Genomic DNA, 19,870 nt, shown 5'->3' with positions numbered 1-19,870 from the left:
TATCTCTGGCACACTGTGTCTGTTCTGGGGTAAGTTTGGGGGTCCATGTGCATAAATTTCAACAATTAGCTGACAATAAATTTCTAGGGGATATAACACCTAAGCAACAGGGCTAATGCTAAGACCTATTAGTTAGCATATCATATCTGGGGTTAACTTTCAGCATTTTAAAGCTATATAGTATGAAAAGACCTGTTTTCATTTCTTTTGGCATTTTCAAGGATTTTTTGAGCATTTTAAAAAGTCACAACTATGCGAAAAAAAGAGAAATATGCAATTTCCAAACAATTGCAAAAATTTTCATTACAATTATGACTTTTGTATTGATTAAAATGAAAAGGTTAAGATAAGATAATGATAAGATAAGTTTTATTTTAAATGGGCAAGACATAACATAAGCTTTGAATTAACTTTTTTAACTGACTCACTGAAAACAAGTACAAACAAATACAACAAATATAAAAGAGCTGTATTACATAATACTTATATATAGTTTAAATAAAAAGAATTACCACAAAATCATCTGCACAGTTTATAGATTATTTAATACCAAGAGTTTCAGTAATTTGAAAAATATATCTTAAGATCACATATTATAACACCTCCTGATCTACATCATGGCATATACAAACTGCTAAAAAACAATACAAATATTCAGAGATGGTTATAAAAAGCAAATATCACAGGAAAGCTAATATTAAACATGAAATTATCATCAACTGTGGACACTATGGTTAAAGGTACTACCAAAAGAAACATTAGATTATTAAAACACTGCAAATTACATAAATTTTTAAGTGCAAGAGGTTGCAGCATATATCACATTTTTAGTACATATAACTTAATACACAAGCAAATTATTGTTCTCAAGTAATCATATCACTAGGAAAAGGCGTGTGTAAATTTAAATTATAAAAAGGAATGTATACTTTGTGTTGTGTTTATTATTAACTTATTTATGGAGTGTTTTAGTCAATATACCAAAAAAAGTTTCACAATCATCAACTCTAATAATTGTTATCACAATTCTTTTTAAAGCTAAGCATTTCTTATTATCTCCCTTTATAATTACAGAGGTAAAATATTACAAGCATTAAGGCCATTATTAATCTACTTACAACCAACATGATGGGCTTCAATTAAAAGCTCAAATATTTAACTCGCATTTTACATATCTGCCGTAGATGACAGAGGCGGGTGTGGCACTGTGTATGACCATCTCAGGCCCCTTTTCCCTCTCTACATCTTTCTTTCGGTAGGTTGGGATAAGTACTTTACTTGGGGAATTAGGTTTTCTGTCTCACACTTGTCACATACCCGACTGTCAACTACTTATTCCTTATTTTATGCCCATAGACTTGTATTTTTACTTGCATGTACCAATATAATATGCTTATCTTTTTTTTATGCTATGCTTTAACCATGTACTTTTCTTTTACAGCCTTTTTTAATAGTTATATTATTTTTACATATGTTTGTCGGGAAATAGCTTTAAGCTGATGTTTTTGTTATATGTAGTATCCAACGTTAAATAAAGTTTCTTGTATCTTGTATCTTGTATCTTGCAAAAAATTGTAAAGGGATTGCCAGTAAAGGAAGATAGTTAGATATCTTATTATCTCCCTTTAAAATTACAGAGGTAATATTACAAGCATTTGGGACATTATAAATCTGCTTCAATGGGCTTCAATTAAAAAACAAAATAGTTATATCGTATTTATTCATATCTATAGAAAAATGTAATACTTACATAATTATATATAAAATCTGTTTAAAAAATCAATACCTACCCAAGCAAATTTTGATACAGACTATAAAAGTGTACACACTCCGACAATGTCGCAAAATGTAAACTTCCGCCCAGGTGATGTGAAGTTTTAAAAGTGGACTCTATTTTAAACAAGGTTTTTAACTTTTTATGTGTGAATTTCAATTAAATTTTGGAAAATTAAATGTGTGGCTAAATACATTCAGTCACAATGAGCGGAGCGGAGGCTGACATTTCATCTGACGGTGAAACTAGCTTTGAGGATGAGGATGTTCCCCTACCCCCAAGTCCACTGAAGGAGGGGACCGACGAACCTTTTCAGGTGGTGTTGAAAGGGGGTAGCCCGTGGGGATTCACATTGACATGTGGAACGGAATCGAAATCTTCTGTTATAATTGGTGCTGTAAGTTTTAAATTTTGTATTTACCTGTTCAAAGCATGTTCATGCATTTTAAGCAAACTACTGACTTGCGTAGCCGGTGAATATTTCTATGGGATCTATAAGCCATTGTACATAGACTGTGACAGATTCTCCTTACATTTATGAGTTTTTCATTAAACAAGCAGTTTAATTCAGTGGTTTCCATAAGTGCATGGGATGGGGATTGCCACCTGCTTTAATGTTGTTTTTTCTTGTAGCAAATAGTGGTTCTGAATGGGAGGACCCTATTGTACAGCTGTAGACATTCTGCTTTGGCAGTTTGCAACTTCTGCTTTCTGCTGACAATAATTAATGAAACCCCTGTAAGTTAGTTAGCTGTTTGTTTTATTTGAACCTTTTTTGCAGTCTGCATTGTAGTCCAAGATGCAGAAGGTATATTATAGGTACTTCAGTTATTCAAGGAGGTCAGTAACTTTTGATAAGTTTGACAGGTATGCATACTGGTCAAGAGGCTCTACACCCCTTGTGTACAAGTGTGCAACATGGTATATTCCTTACCACCAATGAAATAAATTTATAATAAAGTCATTTACTAAGTAAAGCTGAATTTGATAAGAATAAAAAAATAAAATTGACTTTAATTAGAAGACATTTATCTAATTAGAATAAAGTCACTGAGTGAGTAAGTAAGAATAAAGAATAAAGTCAGATAATATAGTCATGTTAATTTTTATTGGAAAAAAAAGTAAGTTTATTTTATTAGAATAAGATTATTTTAATGGAATAAAGTCATTTAGCTGTAAAGTCAAGTTCATTTATTAAGAAGGCCAGTAAGCTGATATTGAACCAATTATAATTTCATTAAAACATCTTTATTCATATATATTGAACATCACAAGTGAAGTATAAGTATTGCTTTTTACTTTATTTTTTTGTAATTCTTTTTTAAATCTGTAGCTGATTTTTTCTTATATGAAATATCATAATTATTTCTGGTATTTTAATATCAATTAATTTGTACCAGCTATATTCTTTAACCATTTTCTATTTTCATAGGTAGGGAAAAAGTACCCACCAGTAACAAGATGCTATCTTGTAAATACTAGGTTAGCAGTGGAACATAAAACAAGAGCTGTCGGAGGACAGCAACGCTCGACTATTTAACAGCCTTGTCGCTTGAATGAATAAGAAAGTCGAAAAAGGGGCATAATTTAGTAAAAAAGTAAAATAGGGTTATGGAACCTGCATAGTGCTTATCAGCTCATGACAGTGGACAAGTGTATGAAGTTTCAATCCATTCCCATTAGTGGGTACTGAGATACCAGCTTACATATAAGAATTTAACCCAAAAACTCCTAAGTTCAAAAAGGGGCATAATTTTGTAAAATGCAAAGTTGAGTTATTGACCCTTTGCACTGCATGTCATATCATGACAGTGAACTAGTGTGTGAAGTTTCAATCCTTTCCCATTAGTGGATACTGAGATACCAGCTTACATACAAAAACTTAACCAAAAATTTCTATGCTGAAAAAGGGGCATAATTTTGTAAAAAAGCAAAATAAAGTTATGGGACCTGCTTTGTGCATGTCAGATCATGACAGTGAACTAGTGTGTGAAGTTTCAATCCATTCCCATTAGTGAGTACTGAGATACCAGCTTACATGCAAAACCTTAACCAAAAAATTCTTAGTCGAAAAAGGGGCATAATTTTGTAAAAAAGCAAAATAGAGTTATGGAACCTGTGCAATGTAAGTCAGTTTATCACAGTAAATAAGTGTGTGAAGTTTCAATCCATTCCCACAAGTGGTTTCTGAGATACCAGCTTACATACAAAACCTTAACCAAAAATTTTTAAGTCAAAAAAGGGGCATAATTTTGTAAAAAAGCAAAACAGAGTTATGGAACCTGTGCAATGTAAGTCAGTTTATCACAGTGAATAAGTGTGTAAAGTTTCAATCCATTCCCACAAGTGGTTGCTGAGATACCAGCTTACATACAAAAACTTAACCAAATCGGGACGCGGACGCGGACGCCGACGCATGGGCGAGTCCAATAGCTCTACTATTCTATGAATAGTCGAGCTAAAAAACTGCTAAGTCAAAGGGGCATAATTTTGTAAAAATGCCAAGTAGAGTTATGGGACCTTCACGGTGCATGTTAGATCATGACAGTGAACAAGTGTGTGAAGTTTCAATCCATTCTAATTAGTGGATACTGAGATATCAGATTACATACAAAAATTTAACCAAAAACTGCTAAGTCGAAAAAGGGGCATAATTTTGAAAAAAAAGAGAGTAGAGTTATGGGACTTGCTTAGTGCATGTCAGATCATGATAGTGAACAAGTATGTGAAGTTTCAATCCATTCCCATTAGTAAGTACTGAGATACCAGCTTACATACAAAACCTTAACCAAAAATTTCTAAGTCGAAAAAGGGGCATAATTTTGTAAAAAAGCAAAATAGAGTTATGGAACCTGTGCAGTGTAGATCAGTTCATCACAGTGAATAAGTGTGTGAAGTTTCAATCCATTCCCACAAGTGGTTACTGAGTTACCAGCTTACATACAAAACCTTAACCAAAAATTTCTAAGTCGAAAAAGGGGCATAATTTTGTAAAAAAGCAAAATAGAGTTATGGAACCTGTGCAATGTAAGTCAGTTTGTCACAGTGAATAAGTGTGTGAAGTTTCAATCCATTCCCACAAGTGGTTACTGAGATACCAGCTTACATACAAAACCTTAACCAAAATCGGGACGCGGACGCGGACGCCGACGCCGACGCATGGGCGAGTGCAATAGCTCACTATTCTATGAATAGTCGAGCTAAAAAGTAGAAATAAGAAAAAAATAAAATTATTTGATTAACAAGATTTGATAGATTTTATTTAAAGTCTGCCTTAGATTATAATATGAAATAATACAAGTACAGATCTGTATATTTCTAATCTAACAATCATTACAATGTTATCTAAAAAGCTATTGTCAACCCTAAAGGTGTTTTTAGGTCAAAAACAGGACAACAACTGCGGATTACTTGCCTTCAGCAAATGTCCGAAAGTGTGAAATAAAATATTTTCAGAATTTTTGATTAGCAGCAGAAATTTCGCTTTGGTGTATGAAAGTGATTATTTTTACACATCTTTCTTAAAAGATGATCATTTTAAATCCTATCAAAATATTTGTATAGGTCTATTGAAAGTAAGACTTTATGACCTTTGTGGTCAAAAGTTTGTGTATTACCTCAAATAATGCTCTAGTCAGATTAATTTATTCTGATTATTTAATTTTGGAAAGTAGTTATAACATATTTTTCCTGTTTTCCTTCTTCAGTTAATAAGTATAATTATATCATTAATTTTGTTCATGGTAGTAAATCTGCTGTACAACAAGACATGGTAAGGTCACAAACTCGCAATTTCCAAGTTAATTCAGTGAACAGTTTGAGCCATAATGCGCCACATAGACTGACTGGCAGGTTGCTTATTACCAGTCTTGCATACTTGAGGTCTACCATCCCTGGTTCGTCTTGGTACTATCACCGTAATCAGTGAGATGGTACCTCTGATTGCAAATGCGTGGCACCATTTTTCTGGCAACTGGACGGGCTGAGACTTGCTTTAGTGGTAACTTTCATCAGACTATTAGGAAGTTTATGGTAACTGAAGTCAGTTCAGTGTAATTGTACAGTCCTCATTTTCTTTTTTGATAACATATTAAAATCTTAAAAGTAAATTTACCTAATAACCTTCTAAGAGGATTTTAGGGATTTTGTTGTATTTACCTAAGTGTTTACAAGACAAGAAACTTCATGTAAACTATTAAAATATATCAGCAAACCATCTATTTAAGTAGAAAATAAAACACATTTCTCATAATGTTTATATTTCTGGAAGGATAAGTATGGGTATGACACATTGTCATGTCCATATCCTTGTTTATCTTTAATGTTTCAGTACTTATACATGCACTTTTAAAGCAGAAAACTTCAGTTTGAGGTCCAAATCAAAATCCTTAATGTCTTGCTTGAACTTTTCAGCATACCATAAAAGTGTGATACTGTTTCAGCTGTCATTTATTATATTTTACTAATGTTGTTTAAGTCGCTTACATACATTGACATTGCCTGTGCACATGATTTGAGTCATGCTTGAGTTCCAGATCTTCTTTTTTATGGATAATAAAATTTAAAAGAGAATCCTTTGGAAACAGAGAGCACTACTAACTTTACTAAGCAAAATAATTGCAGGCTCAGTTTGCCCGAGTCCATTCATGAACACACATCATGCCCCCAAGCACTAGCTTTTAAAAGCGGAATTCTTTAATAGTAAAATTGAATGTACCCAATGATCCAAAAAGACCACAAAATATAACAACACTGCAAATGTGGGACGAGTCCTTTTTTTACAGCACCAGAAGAGCATAAGTCATATAGCTGATTCTATCCAGTGACTGCCTAAAGGAACGAAATGACATGCATGCTTTCAAGCATGCATCAAGCATGCATCAAAACTGAAACTGAAACACAAAATAGTCGCATAATAATTCAGAACTTGTGACAACAAATAGGAAAGATGGGTGACTTTTAAAAAAATCGAAATGACATGCACGTGTTTAAGGATGCATCAAGCATGCATCAAAACAGTACTGAAACTGAAACACAAAATAGTTGCATAATAGTTCAGAACTCGTGAAAACAAATCTAGGAAAGATGGGTAACTTTTTAAAAAAATTCTATAAACAAGTATTTAAGTTTCCTGAAATGATTAAAAGCTCACGCAGGTGGTGGGACAAAACATTCTAAATTAACTTTTATAAATATATACAAAATATGTTTGTCAAGTAAGTAGAATTGAATATGTGTTTTGTAATGATTCATTCAATTTGCACTTCAGTATTCACACATGCATAGCTAGTGCAAATAATGATTTCATTGAAATTCATAGTCACACCATACAAATAATTTCATGTAATTTTTCATTATAAACGCCTTGGTTTTGCAAAAAATGATATTTCAGATGTTGTATTTAAGCTGTAATTTTTTCTGATCTTTAATGCGTTTTCAAACTTCATTGATTATGAAGTATGCTAATAGTTACATAAATTAAAGTTTGTGGTATTTCATAGATCTATGGTTTATTGGAGACAGCACAACGTGATATTATTTCTTCGACTTTGTCCAAATTTGTTCGACTCTGCCCGTATGTAATGAACCAGATACAACATAATTTTATGGGATCAAGTCTGATACTTTGGTTTCACATACCACTAGAATTATTAAACCTTCCTGGAAATCGGATATTTTTTATTGAATTTACTCAATATATATCCGTATTCAGAGTATCACTGTTAGAAAATGTTAAGATATCTTCCAAAAAACGAGAAAGGTATGCTGCAGCTGACAAAGGTTATACAGATTTAAATATCAGTTCAAAAATTCAGAGGCAACTGCAACAAACAGAAAAATAATAATCCTGCCGATGGTGGTAAACCCGGTATTTTAAAAAAGTCTATAATCCTTTTTCCAATTTAAAAAAAATGACTTGTCGTGGTATTTTTGCTTTCTTTTGAAATTTAAGAAAAAGAGGATCATGAGAAAACAGTTATCAGTTTGCATAGTGTCAGTGTCGCTCATTGTTTCAGAAGTATTCTAAAGATTTGGATTAGTCGACCAATTCGTTATCTCATTTGAGCCGTGCCATGAGAAAACCAACATAGTGGTTTTGCGACCAGCAAGGATCCAGAAAAGCCTGCGCATCCGCGCAGTCTGGTCAGGATCCATGCTGTTCGCTAACGGTTTCTCTAATTGCTATAGGCTTTGAAAGCGAACAGCATGGATCCTGACCAGACTGCGCGGATGCACAGGCTGGTCTGGATCCATGCTGGTCGCAAACCCACTATGTTGGTTTTCTCATGGCGTGGCTCATTTAGCTTGGAAATATGTGTGCATCATTTGCATATAATTATGGTTTATTATTTTAAATAAAAAAGGAGATGAAGAATGATTTCCTATCTTACACTTAGTCATATCATATAAAAGATCTTGTTATGATATTCAAATTGTAAGAATTAAATTTACACAAAAAGTAACCACAACCGAGTAGACTATATTTTAAGCAGCACACTACAAACCATATTAAGGTTGTATACTTGTTACACGCCAGTCATGCGCATCAAAATTAATTAATTAAATTTAACAACTGTACCCGCTAAACCTGTGATCATCATCTGTGGCTAAATTTTGTACAAAATATATCTCTACCCGATCTTGAAATCATGTAAAGCATCATGAAATTTAAGACCCCTGTATCACTGTTTGAAGAACAAAATTTTTTTAGTCTGGCACTGATTGTGTGGATGATTACCGTATTTAGACATTACACAAATTGAAAAGAGCTCCTTTTATAAAGAAGATAATGCTGAAAGAGCGTGTGAAATGATTTAAAATTTTAACGGACAGTTTTGTAATTAAGCAAATTATCTCTTCTGTCAAAGTTAGTCATTTTTTTGGCATTAGTCTGGTGTTTTGGCTATTTTATAAACCTGACATTGACATCAAAATTGTCTTTCTTACTTTCTTAATAAGAAAGTTTTTAAAATAGAGAGGTGTCATTTGAATAATAAGATGACCATTTTCAAATCCCTGTATTTTACTTACAATGTTTTGGTGACTAGCACACTTAGGAAAAGGGGCATTATCAAAAAAAAAAAAGAGGTAGATGGTATGCCATCAACCTGAGCTTCGAGAAAAATTAATGTGGTATATTTTTTGCATCATTGTTACCCACAGTGATTTGTAACAGTACATAAATCACTGCCATGAGTGTCACTTGGTCATGAATGAAATACACCTGACTACAATGTTTTATATTCATTTTTTTTTATATTTATTGCCTCTACATTTGCCTTGTTCCCGCAGAAATGGACCATTCCAAGAATTAAGTATCTTTACCAAACTTATAAATGATCTTAACAGAATCTTTGCATAATAACAACCTTCTGATGCAGTTCTGAAAATGGTTCTGTTATGCTGTAAACGGTGGTCAATAAATCACAAACATTTGAACCGCCTATAATAGATCTTTTAAAACTTCGTCTTTAGCAGCCATGAATGAACATCTCAGCATTGTTAAAATTATATTTTTGGAACTGCAGACACTGGGCAACCAAATAATAATTTTTGGATTTTAAACAACAAATCAGTAACAACAAGTTTTAGGTGCATTTAAAACAGGTCATTTACACCAAAAACACAATGGTTATGTTTGTTGACCAGTGAAAGTTTATGCTGTTACTTGTAATCATTTGTAAGATTGTCCAACTTTGGAATGTTATCTAATTGATGATCTTGTTCATTTGCAAAACATAGAAGTGGTTATTGTATGTTGTATCAAAGAATGGACAGTATGTGTTAATTTGTCTATCATTTGATTTTCCTGATAGAGTCAATGAAAATTGCTGCTACTTCTCACATCATTAGACAGGGGAAGTAAATCCAAAGAAAAAAGTATTAACTTATTCACATTACTTCCCTTTACATTGACATCATTGAGCTTTCTTTAAACCGATGGGAAAATTTATCAATTGGAAAATTATTTTTTAGTGAAATAAATATAAACATGCTTCTTTCAAATCATTTAAGCGATTTTAGCTGCAGAAAAGGACGTTGACATTTTAATACTTTTATTTAGCTACAGGCTATTTGTATAAATGCGGCCCTTGCTGATAGAGCAATGTTGTTGTTCTCATATTTAGCTGTGTCAACAGATGTGGAGGCAATGTTTTTACAGGCACCACTTTATCACTTTCTTTCTGTTTACTGAAGTTTTTAAAGGTGAAAGGTGGAAAGACATTGCTCAAGTCAACTTGTTCGTACCCATTTATTTTGTTGTATTTAAGGTCATTATACCTTATAAAACTTTTAGGCTATAATTGTTTATTTGTTGGGTTATTATACCCACATCTTCCAAACATTTTTTGACATTTTCTTTAACTATTATAATTTGCCGTTTTAATTTACTTAAACAAACATGAAGGTTTTCTTTAACTATTTTAATTTACTATTTTGACATGAAGGCAGACCCAGTAAAACAGTATGAAACAGTATGCCATCGCCATTCATAAATAAGCATTACATTATTACTTGAGAATGGTATTGTAATATTTATTTCCCCCTTATAAAATGGAAGTTTTATCATTCTAATTGAAACGCTTTCACTCTTTTGGGAGATAAAATGGAATACATTTATGTCAGGTAAACAGTATTCAAGTTAATGGTTTACTTTTTACCCAAGTATATATCAAGGCACAGCTGAATTTTTATAGACAATCAGAAGTTTGATCCTTTCTTTAGATATACGTCAATTGTATTACTTAGATACAAACTAAATTGTTTTCCTGTGGATAGTTTTCTTTTATTTAAAAGACCATGAAATCCCCTTCTACCTCAAGAACAAAAAGGATCATGTAGAATGAAAAATGTACTAGCAAGTCATATTTTAATGATTTAACTTAACATTATATAAATATAACAGCAAAACTACCTTTTTTACAAAAAATGATCAGTTTGAATTAAGAATAAATTAGAAATAGAAAAGAATCAAGTTTAAGATTTATAAATTACATGGTACAACTTGACATAAGAGATATGTTTGAATTGTCCGCCAGTAGACATAATTATACCGCATGGTAGGGCTTTTGGAGACATTTTATTCAAGTATATTCATTTAATTTCAATAAAACTTGTTTGAATTAAGAAGAGGTATAGACATTTGATAAACTGCGCATACAGATAAATAATTGCAAAATTTCTGTTAATATTTCTCCTTTAAGTTGTCAAAAGATACGGACAATTTCAAAAATTAAAATTTTAAAGGCCCCTAAGATTTTTATATCTAAATAATAATGAGGCATATTGTCATAGATTTTCATTTTAAGTTATACTCTATACCAATTGCTGTCATTAATTATTTGTTAAACATGCAGTTCTCACCTTGAATCAGTATTTTCCTTTAACCCTTACCATGCTAAATTTCTATAATGGACTGGTCCATCTTCCAGTTTGGGCAGTACCATTTATCATTTGAAGGGATTTACTGACTGAATAGCGAACAGTGCAGACCATGATCAGACTGCATGGCTGATCTTGGTCTGCACTGGTCGCAAAGGCAGAAACACTTGCCACCAGCAGGCTTAGGGTTAAACAAAAGCCTTAGACTGATCTTCACCAAACTTGTGCATTCATTAAATTGCATTTCTGTGGTATTTTTGAAATATTTTAAATAGCACAGCTACGTATCAAGATGATTATTTGGTAAATTTTCATGAAACTTGTAGAGTCTGCATCTTATGAATTTTAAAACGTTCAACAGAGTTTCATCATACTTAGCTGTAGGTTTGGACTGGCTTAAAGATCCTTCAAAGTTATACATGTTTCTTTTTTATTATTAAATAAGATCAATATAGTTGGGTTTTTTTCTAGTCAGGATTTTTCCATTGAGCTTGCAAAACTTCTACTGTAATTATTTGGACATGCATAGATTGAAATGAGCATTATTGTAAAATATACATAATTATAATACATGAATAATTTTATACCACTCTTATAGTTACGATGGTTGACTTTTTAGTAGTTGAGGAATTTGTTAAAGATATTTAATCCCCCTAGGTTAATGATGTTGACATTGTTACAAATGTTTACCAGTGTTTAATGTCATTCTGTAGCCAACAATTTCAGTCATCTATTTTCATTGTTGGTGTGGGAATGTCAGTTTTGCTGAGCCTCGAAAAAGAGCTACTATTACCTGAATCAGAGTGATATATGTATGAATTTCTTGCATTTTCTTGTGACGTGTTTTTTTTAAATGTAAATTGCCCAGTCGATTAGGTGCACAGAATTTTCAGGTTTTATCCCAGGCGAGACATTGTTAACTACATTTTGAGACTTGCCTTCCACCTCTGATTATGTGGGGAAGTTGTAAGGTGCTAGTGAAGAGCAGATTGATATAGGCCAGTCAGCTCTTTTCAGCATCGCAACAGTACAAAATTTCTCCGCCAGCAGCCTAGCATTCATTTGTCTTCTGTGCACTGCCTGTGTGCATGCAGGGATAGACCATTATCTCATTAGATAGACAAAGTTTTGAGAGTTAAGGTTTCGATGGAGGCCTTGAGAAACAAAAATCAAACAACACCAAATCATAGAAAGAAAGAGTTGTTTGACTTGAAAATTGAACAGCATGTAAAACATGTATATTACTTTACGAAACAAATGTCAGTATACTGATATAAACATTGAAATCCGGAAAAGGGCTGCCTAAAGGGGCTCCACTTCCGGACAGTTAAACGCTTTTAAAAACTCACCATTTTCAAAGAACAGTTACACATGTTCGTTTTGATGCATTTGCAATAGCGTGCGAGTGGTGAAATTTCGCATAACAAGGTGGAACACAGTTTTCAGCAATTGTTTATCTTTATTTCTTTACAAATGGCATTCATTTTCAAAGGGAGACAACTGTTCCCGATTATTTTAACTACAAATGGCATTCATTTTCAAAGGGAAACAACTTTTTCCGATTATTATAAGTAATCTTTGAGAAAAAGTTGTCTCCCTTTGAAAATGAATGCCATTTGTAAAGAAAAAAAGATAAACAATTGCTGAAAACTATGTTCTACCTTGTTACGTGAAATTTCACCACTCGCACGCTATTGCAAATGCATCAAAACAAACATGTGTAACAGTTCTTTGAAAATGGTGAGTTTTTAAAGGCGTTTAACTGTCCGGAAGTGGAGCCCCTTTAGGCAGCCCTTTTCCGGAATTCAATGTTTATATCAGTATACTGACACTTGTTTCATAAAGTAATATACATGTTTTACATGCTGTTCAATTTTCATGTCAAACAACTCTTTCTTTCTATGATTTGGTGTTGTTTGATTTTTGTTTCTCAAGGCCTCCATCGAAACCTTAAGTTAGCAGTAAAAATTCTTATTTGCTGGAACAGTAACAGTAACAGAAAGACACCAAAATAAAGATCCTACTATATCATTCAGAACGTTATCTACACCAGAAAATAACAAGTTAGTTTGTAACCCTTATCATGCTGGACACGATTGATTCTGCCTTTGGAACCAGTGTAGATCATGATCAGCCTGCACATCCGTGCAGTCTGATCATGATCTGCACTGTTCGCCATTCAGTCAGTATCTTTTTGGTAATCACCGCTTTTAACAGTTATTGGTACTGTCCAAATTGAAAGATGGACAAGTTCATTTTAGAAATTTAACAGGGTAAGAGTTAAATATTTTCTTGTTGCTCTGTGCTTGAAGCTCCAAGACCATAATGTTCTTAAAGTCAGAGTGAACATTTTTCTTGCTGCTCACTTTACTGGGGTACACTGGGTTTGGTGAAATGTTTTGCTCACCAATATCATAAAAATTCTGTATGATAATAAATATCATTTGAATATTGATATATCGTGGATCAATGTTTCATTTTAATATTCATTTAGGTTTCTTATCTTTGAAAAAAAAAAATATTGCTTTAACAAATATTTCTTCAGTGCATGTGTTTCAATTACATATTCGTAGATAATCTAAAGATCCTCTTAATACAAATAACTTTGAGGTATCAGTTGAATGATTTATATGAGGGGGGTTCAGAGAAGCTTAATACTCTAGGGTTTTTTGGGTTCTTAACAACAGTTGCTTGTTCAAGAAAATATTTATATTATAAATAAACTTTTGATAGTTGAGAATGTTATTTATTGGATGTATAAATTGGAAGTTTTTTTGCTCTGTCTCTTTGAAAACTGACTCATTCATTCTCAAGATTTCTTTCTTCTATATATAACCCTGGGCAAATAAAAGCATAGCCATCTTGTAATATGAATACCAAAAAGCTTTTGATAAAGACATTTTGGAGACTTAACCACACAAATTTATTGCAAAAGGAAAGAAAAAAAACTGTGTGCATGTGAAAATGCAAGGTATTCAGTATGATTTATACCAATACAGAAGTTAAAGTGCATAAGAAAGATATAATAGCATTGATAAAGTTTTGCTTGATTGCAAAATATTTTTCTTAGAAACAGACTTTAGATATAGACTGGTTCCTGGCTCATTATCACTGGCGTCTGCTTTAGGGCTGCACTGTTAGCCATTTTAGGGAGAGAAAAGCTACCTACCATACTAGTAGTTTGCAGACTGAAGTCAATCCTCCTCTTCTCGGCTGCTGTGGGGAAGTTGTCTGTTGCTTCCTGAGAACAGATAAGTACAAGTTCAGAATCCATTAACACTGGGTAGGCTGTAGTCTGTGTTCAGACCCAGTGTTTTGTTCACAGGAGATAACTTCTGACTGAGGCTATTAAAATTTTGTATAATTATGTCCCTTTTCTTCTAAAAACACTGGATAGTCAGAGCCAAGACTGATGAAGTCAGAATATATAACAGAATTATTTTTTCTAGAAACAAAAAGATTGTCTAGTTGGTAGCCAGACTTCAAATATAGGTAGGCTGTTAGCATGGACGGAACACCACTTTATGTAAAGGAAATGTGCTTGAAGATAATGTAAAATCCTTATCAAATAAACATAAATACTTGTAGAATATTTCCGCTGCGTCTGCTGCAGCAAAAGTTTAGCTGTTTCTGTTGCACAACTTTCCATAAGCATGATGGCTAGGTAGATGAATCTCATCAGTCGGGTGCCTTCAACTGCTCTCCAGTTTGTTATCATGACTGTATTAAATTTTATTTTGTTGTGTAGGCTGTTTGAATCCTGTTTGAATGCTGAATCTTGCTTTTTTTGTCAAATTTTTTCTATTTCCTCAATTTATTTATAATAGTCTGCTGCCAGTGGTTGCATTTCAAGCCAGATTTACAGCATTTTTGATTCCATTGATCAAGTTCATCATAGTTTTGTCTGCAGCAATCTTTGCTTGACTCAGACCATGAGGTCGTTGTTAAGGCCTGACACCCATTTTGAAACAAAATGTTTTGGGGTTTTTTTGCCTATGAATTGTGTCATGATTTGCTGAAAGTAGAATTTTAGAGGTTTTCTCCTAACCTTTGATGGTGGTGGAACAAATCGAGCTACTTCTGATGCATTCCTTCAAAGCACATGATTGGCACCTTAATAGATTCATTAGCCTCCAGTGTACCATCTTGGATGGCATCCACATGATAGAATTCAATTCTTGTTGAGGCTCAGACCCATGGTGATAAGGGTAAGTGAAACAAAACAAGCTTAAACACTTGCCCATCATGGTCCCTATTGGTAAAACACAACAATATGGCATGCCCTTGAGTTCCAGCTTATAAGCATTGTGAATTAAAATAATATATTTTTTCTCATGACTATTTACAGATAGAAGATGGTGGAAAGGCCTGTGACAGTGGGAAGTTGAAGGTTGGAGATTATCTTCTGCAGGTCAATGAGGTCAGGTGTCTCACACTACAAGTGGCACATGAACTTATAGACAGCGCTTTCAGAACACTCACACTACTAGTCTGGAGGTAAGAGATAATTGTTTAGAATCCTGAACTCAGAAGTGAAATCCTCTTGACTATGATTCCAGATATCAATTCAAAGGTATATATTATGTTTGAACTGTCCGTCTGACAGACCAACTTGTGTAGGCAAGACCTCCTAAAGTTTACATTGAATTCAAATGAAACTTGGTATACATCATCAACATCAAGTGGTTAAGGACATATTATGAAACATCTGATTTTCATATCACAAAAGCTAAAGTGTTTTATCACATAGTAGGCATCTCCACAGGCAAAACATATTTCTTTGAAATTGTTTCCATCATGCTTTAATTTCTAATTAAACTAATGCTACTGTTTTGAAGCAAAGCCAAATTAAAAAAAAAAACAACAACACAAATTTCAGATTTTCACTTTTTGCAAAGGGAGACTAATCTTTGGACCATAATTTTGCTGTTTAAAGGGAGATAATACATTGTGTGACAGTGTTAAAAGTATATCACAGTTATTGTTTATTATATTCATGACAAAAAAAGGTTCTGTACCCCAAGTTAGGTAATAACACCAAATTACAGTAATTACAAACTGTGATAACATTGAATGTGTAACACAGAAATACCCTTGGCTTTGACAAAACCAGTGTAATTATTTTTAATATAGCAATCTTTTCTTTATTTGTGCACCTGGCAGATAAGTAAGGATAATAACTGTAGAATGAGTACACTGCGTTTTTCTTCACAATGGGAAAAATAGTGTCTCTTCTTTGGATATACGCCTTATTGAGAGCCTAGAATAATTGAAGTGAGTTTGTGAAAGTAATATAGTCAAGTGAAGTATCTAAATTGAGGTAATATTTAAAAAGGTGATTTTTCCTTTAACCTGCTAAATTTTCAAAATGGACTGGTCCATCATTCTATTTGGGCAGTACCATTTATCATTCGAAGGGGTGTTCACTGAAAATTTACTGACTGAATAGGCAGAATAACTTGCCCCCAGCAGGCTAAAGGTTAACATAATTCTGTTACCATTCCCTGTGAATATTTGTACTCTATCCATCCATTTGTTCATTATTTATCCGTCCTGCTGCAGTACTGAATAGTCACAGTGAGTTAATACAGGTGTATGTGTCACAGTGTAGGACTTGAATATGGGGAGAAAATGTGTAAGCGCTGTGGTATCTCGATAGGTAGAGCTTTGGAACGGTATTCGGAGGCCCTGGGTTTGAGTCCCGGACTGCCTGCACCTTTTCTTCCCATTTAAATGTTCAAGTCCCATCAGGTATACCCAGTGCTGTGTCATGAAATGTAGCGATGTTATAGCAGAATGTTGAAAAAGATACAGTATTACTTTATGTCGTCATACCATCACTGTCACATATGGTACACAGTATGTTGTACATAGGTAATGAAATGACACAATGACAGAGATGTTCTGTTATTTTTCTTCTTTGTATTAGGTACATTCAATATCAGAGCAGTATGAAAATTTGATGCTTATGGACCAAAGGCTATGTTATATTGCCATCTGGGGGCCTCTATGGCAAAGTGGTTAAGGTGACTAACTTCAAATCACTTGCCCCTGACCGATGTCGGTTCGAGCCTCATTCAGGGTGTTGAATTTTTATACGCCCGTTTGAAAAACGGGACGTATTATGGGAACGCCCCTGGCGGGCGGGCGGCGTCCACAGACCTTGTCCGGAGCATATCTTCTACATGCATGAAGGGATTTTGATGAAACTTGGCACAGTTGTTCACCATCATGAGACGGAGTGTCATGCGCAAGAACCAGGTCCCTAGGTCTAAGGTCAAGGTCACACTTAGAGGTCAAAGGTCAAATTCAAGAATGACTTTGTCCGGAGCATATCTTCTTCATGCATAGACGGATTTTGATGAAAGTTGGCACAATTGTTCATCATCATGAGAAGGAGTGTCATGCGCAAGAACCAGGTCCCTAGGTCTAAGGTCAAGGTCACACTTAGAGGTCAAAGGATACAAGAATGAAAACTTTGTCCGGAGCATTTCTTCTTCATGCATAGAGGGATTTTGATATAACTTGGCACAAATGTTCACCACCATGAGGCGGAGTGTCATGCGCAAGAACCAGGTCTCTAGGTCTAAGGTCAAGGTCACACTTAGAGGTCAAAGGATACAAGAATGAAAACCTTGTCCGGAGCATGTCTTCTTCATGCATAGAGGGATTTTGATATAACTTGGCACAAATGTTCACCACCACGAGACGTAGTGTCATGCGCAAGAACCAGGTCCCTAGGTCTAAGGTCAAGGTCACACTTAGAGGCCAAAGGTCAGATACAAGAATGACTTTGTCCGAAGCATTTCTTCTTCATGCATGGAGGGATTTTGATGTAACTTGACACAATTATACACCATCATAAGACGAAGTGTCATGCGCAGTTCTCTTCTTTCGAATTACTTCCCTTTGTTGTTACTATAAATAGCTTATATTGTAACTTTTTTATTACTAGTCATAGGGAAAAATCGAGACCACTTTTCTGTAGTACAATATGCATGCTACATCCAATTTTGAGGTTTATTTTGACCAGTCTCTACCTGGTAAAGATTTTTGTGAGGACTTACAATTTTTTTTTTTTTTTTTTTTTTTTTAAGATTAACTTCCCTTAGTTGTTACTATAAATAACTTATATTGTAACTTTTTTATAATTGACCGTAGGGAAAAACCAAGACCACTTATCTGTGGTACAACATAGATGTTACTTTCCAATTTTAGGTGTATTTTAAGGTATCTCTACCTGGTAAGGAGTTTTTTTTGTGGACTTAGAAAAACAAAACACTTAGTTATTACTAAACAACCACAAAGTTAAAATTCCATTTGCAAATACAGGTGCTAGAGTAAAGAAATTTGCTGTGACGGGCGTATATTGTGACATTCTTGCACTCTTGTTACTGTTAGGAAGCCATCCAGCTGGCTATGGGAAGGTCGATGGTTCTACCCAGGTGCCTGCCACAGTGTTGAAATAATGCACGGAGGGGCACCTGGGGTCTTCCTCCGCCATCAATGCTGGAAAGTCCCCATATGACCTATAATTGTGTCATTTCAATGTTAAAGGTCCAATACTAAGGAAAGTGAACATTTTAATTTCTTTTAAAAAGCACAGAAACTATTTCATTTTATTGGAAAATGAAAGTTGGTATGTAGAAATTCGAAATAAATCGCAGTATATGTACAATTATTTTTCTATGAAGTATGAAGAAAGTTAAAAAGACCTGGGGGGTCATTCTGTCGATTCATTGAAATTTCAACATAATACACATACATTTCTTTGAGTTCCAAAGACCTTCTGTAAATTCTGACCTGCCAATCTTCATTATTTAGTGTCTTGCAGAAGTCTATGCACTGGCTATGAAAAAAAATGCCAACTCACTTTCCCTTAGTAATGGACCTTTAAACCCAACAAAAATAAAAAATGTATCACCATTTTGCCATTATGCTTTTGAAGCATTGCTTCATATCACCAGCTTATTATTATGTCTTTGTCATTGTGCCTTTGCTCCATCATAATTGTGCGCTATCACCATCATGTAGATGTATTGTCATGTCATCACCATCATGTCATCGTTGTGTCGCTGTTAAGGCATCTCGCATACCATACCTGCTTCAACAACATTAGCACATTAACTCTTACTGGACTCTATTCAAAACAGTGGAGGCAGAAATTAGAAACTCCCAGTCAAAACTTTTGCATGAAGAAGTTACAGCTAATTAGAATCAGATACTTTTTCTGGAAGAAAATTAAAATAGTTCAAGTAAGCATCCAACTCTACGCAGGACTTTAATTTAGACTTATCCTCCAGACAAGCAAAAAATAAAGAGTATAGGACAAAGTCAATTGAGAATTGGCAGAATTGCCACATTGGCTGTATGCCATGCTTAGCTGCATTAAATTCACTTCACTGGTGACCAGGAATTTCTAGAAAATCAATTACATCTACTCACTGTCTCTCCTGCAGACACTCAGAAATACCTGTAGATATAACACTGCATGTTAAAATATGGGAATGGTTGGACGTTAAGCTTGATTGTCTGCAATCTGTAAGTTAGATTCCCCACCCGGAAACCGAAAACCATAGTTACAAGCATAGCATGTTTATATCATTTAATGGTTTTAATCTGCTAATACATTTAAATATTGTTTCTGCATTTTAAATTCACAAACATCCCTTGTAAAAAATGTTTTAGAACTAGTATTAAGTTCTTGAACAT

At 33.9% G+C, this 19,870-nt stretch overlaps 1 protein-coding gene across 1 annotated transcript in view; it reads left to right on the top strand.

Annotated features, from left to right (window-relative positions):
• The first annotated feature begins 1,854 nt into the window (after positions 1-1,854).
• Positions 1,855-19,870, top strand: part of LOC123558351 (uncharacterized) — a 113,553-nt gene continuing 95,537 nt past the window's right edge. The window contains exons 1-2 of the mRNA XM_053543331.1: positions 1,855-2,171; positions 15,507-15,655. Coding sequence (XP_053399306.1) covers positions 1,980-2,171; positions 15,507-15,655 — 341 coding nt within the window. The 5' untranslated portion in view covers positions 1,855-1,979. The remainder of the gene's footprint in view (positions 2,172-15,506; positions 15,656-19,870) is intronic.

The sequence above is a fragment of the Mercenaria mercenaria genome, chromosome 5 (genome assembly GCF_021730395.1).
Source record: "Mercenaria mercenaria strain notata chromosome 5, MADL_Memer_1, whole genome shotgun sequence".
In the NCBI taxonomy this organism is placed as follows: Eukaryota; Metazoa; Mollusca; class Bivalvia; order Venerida; family Veneridae; genus Mercenaria; species Mercenaria mercenaria.
This window is presented reverse-complemented; position numbering and strand designations above follow the sequence as displayed.